Consider the following 6,060-nt stretch of genomic DNA (forward strand, 5'->3'; position numbering starts at 1 on the left):
TCCAGTTTTTATCTGAAGATATCTCCTCTTTCACCGTAGGCCTGAATGTGCTCCCACATGTCCCTTCGCGGATCCGTGAATGACGGAGTTTCCAAACTGCGTACGATAAGAAAAGTTTTTTTTTTTTTTTTTTTTTTTTTATTGTGACACTCATTTTATAGATGAAGAAACAGATGCAGAGTCATAAAATAAGGTACAAGGGAATAAATCTTTGTCACCTCACTGCTTGGCCCCACATCCTTAAGTTCCACCTCTGCCTACCCTGAGTACCTCTAACCCTAGTGTAACTACAAGGCAACAACTTGTCTAAAAAAGGACCAAAATGCATTTATTTAATATACATCACAAGGGTTCAACCGAGGCTTAATTTAAAAGACAAAAACAAAACAAAAATAATACCACAGCTCAAGATACAGAGTCCTATACAGAAATCACAAAAAGGACAGACCATCTAAGGAAAAATTAAGACAACACAAGGACAGGCTGGGCAGCCTGGGTCAGGGCTCCTGGCTGGTGACCTGCTTTGAGTAGGTTTCTTGCAGGTACTTCTTAAAAGCTGTGGGGTTTTTCCAGAGCTCGGCAGCATGCGTATTCAAGGGACTATCAATGTTGGGTTCTCCTAGAAGGCTCTGGATGGAGAGCAGAATGGTCCTGACGTCATATAGGGCAGACCACTTGTCCTTCAGGATGTCCAGGCATATGTTACCCTGGGTGTCCACGTTGGGGTGGTAGCAGGGTGTGAGGAATTTCACCGTGGGCGCATTGTAAGGGTAGCCACTGGGGAACTCTAGTGAGAGCTTATACCTCAGGTCTTCATATACTGTTCCAGCTGCTCCATGGATGGTCCCTACCCATTTGAAAAGGTTGTCTGATTCAGGGAAGGCAGAAATCCCTTTATCGCCAGACATCATGAGGGTCATCAGCTCCTGCTGTAGCCTTTTGCCCACGGGACCCCGGGCGGCGCCCCCGCTCGGCTCGGCTCCTTTACGGGCGGCGGTGACGCTTGTGGCTGCTGGGTCGCGGTTTTGGGAAGCCATCCGGGCGGCGTTGGCAGAGAGACAGGAACTCGGAGAACACGACTCGATAAGAAAAGTTTTAACTATGCGAGATGAATAAGTATATCTAATACAAAGGGGATTCACAGAAATCTTCTTTCCAGTTTTTGTCTGAGGATATTTCCTTTTTCACCATAGCCGTCCCTATACTCCCGAATGTCAATTGGTATCTTTTCCTCCAAAAGGGATTCCGGAATCCTCTATGAGAAGAATGGTATATTTCTGTGAGTGGAATGCACACATCACAAAGCAGCTCCTCAGAAAGCTTCTCTACAGTTTCTATCTGAAGACGTTTCCTTTCTCACCATAAGCCTCAAAGTGCTCCTGAATATCCCTTCTCAGACTAAACAAAAACAGTGTTATGATACTGCTCAATGAAAAGAGAAGCTTAGCTGTGTGAGCGGATTTCACGTGACACAGAGCAGTTCCACAGAAAGCTCCTTCTGGTTTCCCTCTGAGGTTATTTTTTCTTCAGGATATTCTAAAGAGTGTTTCCAAATGTCCTTTCTCAGATTCCACAGAAAGAGTGATTTCAAACTGCTTAATCCAAAGAAGGATTTCACTCTATGAGATGAATAGAAACATTAAAAAGAGTTGCGCAGAAAGCATTTCTCCAGTTCACGATGAAAGACATATCCTTGCTCGACACAGGCCTCCGGTTGCCACATAGTATCCCTTTGCAGAACCCTCAAAGACCGAGTTTCAAACTGGGGAATGTAAAGTAAGCTTTAACCCTGTGAAAAGAATGGACATGTCAGAGAGCAGTTTCTTCGAGTGCTTCTTTCTGGTTTTTTTTTTTTTTTGCCTTATTTTTTTTTATTATTATACTTTAAGTTCTAGGGTACATGTGCATAACGTGCAGGTTTGTTACATATGTATACTTATGCCATGTTGGTGTGCTGCACCCATCAACTCGTCAGCACCCATCAATTCATCATTATATCATGTATAACTCCCCAATGCAATCCCTCCCGCTCCCCCCTCCCCACTCCCCATGATGGCCCCGTGCTGATGTTCCCCTTCCCGAATCCAAGTCATCTCATTGTTCATTCCCACATATGAGTGAGAACATGCGTGTTTGGTTTTCTCTTCTTGTGATAGTTTGCTAAGAATGATGTTTCCAGCTGCATCCATGTCCCTACAAGGACGCAAACTCATCCTTTTTTATGGCTGCATAGTATTCCATGGTGTATATGTGCCACATTTTCTTAATCCAGTCTGTCACAGATGGACATTTGGTTGATTCCAAGTCTTTGCTATTGTGAATAGTGCCGCAATAAACATACGTGTACATGTGTCTTTCTAGTAGATAATTTATAATCCTTTGGGTATATACCCAGTAGTGGGATGGCTGGGTCATATGGTACATCTAGTTCTAGATCCTTGAGGAATTGCCATACTGTTTTCCATAATGGTTGAACTCGTTTACAATCCCACCAACAGTGTAAAAGTGTTCCTATTTCTCCACATCCTCTCCAACACCTGTCGTTTCCTGACTCTTAATGATGCCATTCTAACTGGTGTGAGATGGTATCTCATTGTGGTTTTGATTTGCATTTCTCTGATGGCGAGTGATGATGACATTTTTTCATGTGTCTGTTGGCTGTATGAATATCTTCTTTTGAGAAAATGTGTTGTATCCTTTCCCCACTTTTTGATGGGTGGTTGTTGTTTTTTTCTCGTATATTTGTTTGAGTTCTTTGTAGATTCGGATATTAGCCCTTTGTCAGATGAGTAGGTTGCAAAAATTTTCTCCCATTCTGTAGGTTGCCTGTTCACTCTGATGGTAGTTTCTTTTGCTGTGCAAAGCTCCTTAGTTTAATTAGATCCCATTTGTCAATTTTTGCTTTGCTGCTGTTGCTTTTGGTGTTTTAGACATGAAGTCCTTGCCCATGCCTATATCCTGAATGGTACTACCTAGATTTTCTTCAGGGTTTTATGGTATTAGGTCTAACATTTAAGTCTCTAATCCATCTTGAATTAATCTCGTATAAGGGGTAAGGAAAGGATCCGTTTCAGCTTTCTACTTATGGCTAGCCAATATTCCCAGCACCATTTATTAATAGGAATCCTTTCCCCATTTCTTGTTTCTCTCAGGTTTGTCAAAGATTAGATGGCTGTAGATGTGTGGTATTATTTCTGAGGACTCTGTTCTGTTCCATTGGTTTATATTCTCTGTTTTGTAACCAGTACCATGCTGTTTTGGTTACTGTAGCCTTGTAGTATGTTTGAAGTCAGGTAGCGTGACGCCTCCAGCTTTGTCCTTTTGACTTAGGATTGTCTTGGAAATGCGAGCTCTTTTTTGGTTCCATATGAACTTTAAAGCAGTTGTTTCCATTCTGTGAAGAAACTCATTGGTAGCTTGATGGGGATGGCATTGAATCTATAATAACCTTGAGGAGTATGGCCATTTTTCACGATTGATTCTTCCTATCCATGAGCATGGTATGTTCTTCCATTTGTTTGTGTCCTCTTTGATTTCACTGAGCAGTGGTTTGTAGTTCTCCTTGAAGGGTCCTTGACATCCCTTGTAAGCTGGATTCCTAGGTATTTATTCTCTTTGAAGCATTGTGAATGAAGTTTCTCCTGATTTGGCTCTCTGCTCTCTGTTACTGGTGTATAAGAATGCTTGTGATTTTTGCACTTAATTTGTATCCTGGAGCTTTGCTGAAGTTGCTTATCAGTTTAAGGAGATTTTGGGCTGAGACGATGGGGTTTTCCAAATTATACAATCATGTCATCTGCAAACAGGGGCACTTTGACTTCTTCTTTTCCTAACTGATACCCTTGATTTCTTTCTCTTGCGCTGATTGCCCTAGCCAGAACTTCCAACACTATGTTGAATGGAGTGGTGAGAGAGGGCATCCCTGTCTTGTGCCAGTTGTCAAAGGGAATTTTTCCAGTTTTTGCCATTCAGTATGATATTAGCTGTGGGTTTGTCATAAATACCTCTTATTTTTTGAGGTACGTGCCATCAATACCGAATTTATTGAGCGTTTTTAGCATGAAGGGTTGTTGAATTTTGTCAAAAGCCTTTCTGCATCTATTGAGACATCATGTGGTTCTTGTCTTTGGTTCTGTTTGTATGCTGGATTACTTTATTGATTTGCGATGTTGAACCAGCCTTGCATCCCAGGGATGAAGCCCACTTGATCAAGGTGGATAAGCTTTTTGATGTGCTGCTGAATCCGGTTTGCCAGTATTTTATTGAGAATTTTTGCATCAATGTTCATCAGGGATATTGGTCTGAAATTTTCTTTTTTTGTTGTGTCTTGCCAGGCTTTGGTATCAGGATGATGTTGGCCTCATAAAATGAGTTAGGGGGATTCCCTCTTTTTTTGATTGGAATGTTTCAGAAGAATGGTACCAGCTCCTCCTTGTACTCTGGTAGAATTCAGCTGTGAATCCATCTGGTCCTGGACTTTTTTTGGTGGGTAGGCATTAATTGTTGCCTCAATTTCAGAGCCTGCTATTGGTCTATACAGGGATTCAACTTCTTCTGGTTTAGCCTTGGGAGAATGTAAGTGTCAGGAAATTATCCATTTCTTCTAGATTTTCTAGTTGATTTGCGTAGAGGCGTCGTTTATGTATTCTCTGATGGTAGTTTGTTTTCTGTGGGGTCAGTGTGTATCCCCTTTATCATTTTATATTGCATCTATTTGATTCCTCTCACTTTTCTTCTTTATTAGCCTTGCTAGCGGTCTGTCAATTTTGTTGATCTTTTCAAAAAACCAACTCCTGGATTCATTGATTTTTTGGAGGGTTTTTTGTGTCTCTATCTCCTTCATTTCTACTCTGATCTTAGTTATTTCTTGCCTTCTGCTAGCTTTTGAATGTGTTTGCTCTTGCCTCTCTAGTTCTTTTAATTGTGATGTTAGAGTGTCAATTTTAGATCTTTCCTGCTTTCTCTTGTGGGCATTTAGTGCTATAAATTTCCCTCTACACACTGCTTTAAATGTGTCCCAGAGATTCTGGTATGTTGTATCTTTGTTCTATTGGTTTCAAAGAACATCTTTATTTCCCCTTTCATTTCGTTATGTACCCAGTAGTCATTCAGGAGCAGGTTGTTCAGTTTCCATGTAGTTGAGTTGTTTTGATTGAGTTTCTTAGTCCTGAGTTCTAGTTTGATTGCTCTGTGGTCTGAAAGACAGTTTGTTATAATTTCTGTTCTTTTACGTTTGCTGAGGAGTGCTTTACTTCCAATTATGTGGTCAATTTTGGAATAAGTGTGACGTGGTGCTGAGAAGAATGTATATTCTGTTGATGTGGGGGTGGAGAGTTCTATAGATGTCAATTAGGTCCGCTTGGTGCAGAGAGGAGTTCAATTCCTGGATATCCTTGTTAACTTTCTGTCTCGTTGATCTGTCTAATGTTGACAGTGGAGTGTTGAAGTCTCCCATTATTATTGTATGGGAGTCTAAGTCTCTTTGTAGTCTCTAAGGACTTGCTTTTGAATCTGGGTGCTCCTGTATTGGGTGTTATATTTAGGAGAGTTAGCTCTTCCTGTTGAATTGATCCCTTTACCATTATGTAATGGCCTTCTTTGTCTCTTTTGATCTTTGATGGTTTAAAGTCTGTTTTATCAGAGACAAGGATTGCAACCCCTGCTGTTTTTTGTTCTCCATTTGCTTGGTAATCTTCCTCCATCCCTTTATTTTGAGCCTGTATGTCTCTGCGTGTGAGTGTGTCTCCTGATACAGCAGAACTGATGGGTCTTGACTCTTTATCCAGTTTGCCAGTCTGTGTCTTTTAATTGGAGCATTTAGTCCATTAACATTAGGTTAATATTGTTATGTGTGAACTTGATCCTGCCATTATGATAATAACTGGTTTTTGCTCGTTAGTTGATGCAGTTTCTTCCTAGCCTTGTGGTCTTTACATTTTGGCATGTTTTTGCAATGGCTGGTACCGGTTGTTCCTTTCCATTTTTGGGCTTCCTTCAGGGTCTCTTGTAAGGCAGGCCTGGTGGTGACAAAATCTCTAAGCATTTGCTTATCTGTAAAGG

At 41.1% G+C, this 6,060-nt stretch overlaps 1 protein-coding gene across 1 annotated transcript; it reads right to left on the reverse strand.

Annotated features, from left to right (window-relative positions):
- Positions 1-302: 302 nt before the first annotated feature.
- Positions 303-1,074, reverse strand: LOC115895751 (ubiquitin-conjugating enzyme E2 C). Its single transcript, XM_030926368.1, has one exon. It carries the CDS (start codon positions 1,035-1,037, stop codon positions 498-500), a length of 540 nt encoding a protein of 179 aa, XP_030782228.1. The 5' UTR covers positions 1,038-1,074; the 3' UTR covers positions 303-497.
- Positions 1,075-6,060: the final 4,986 nt, after the last annotated feature.

This window comes from Rhinopithecus roxellana, unplaced genomic scaffold (assembly GCF_007565055.1).
Source record: "Rhinopithecus roxellana isolate Shanxi Qingling unplaced genomic scaffold, ASM756505v1 contig2166, whole genome shotgun sequence".
Lineage (NCBI taxonomy): Eukaryota > Metazoa > Chordata > Mammalia > Primates > Cercopithecidae > Rhinopithecus > Rhinopithecus roxellana.

Coding starts and splice junctions, on each gene's coding strand:
- LOC115895751 (XM_030926368.1), bottom strand. CDS start 1,037: ATGGCTTCCCAAAACCGCGACCCAGCAGCCACAAGCGTCACCGCCGCC.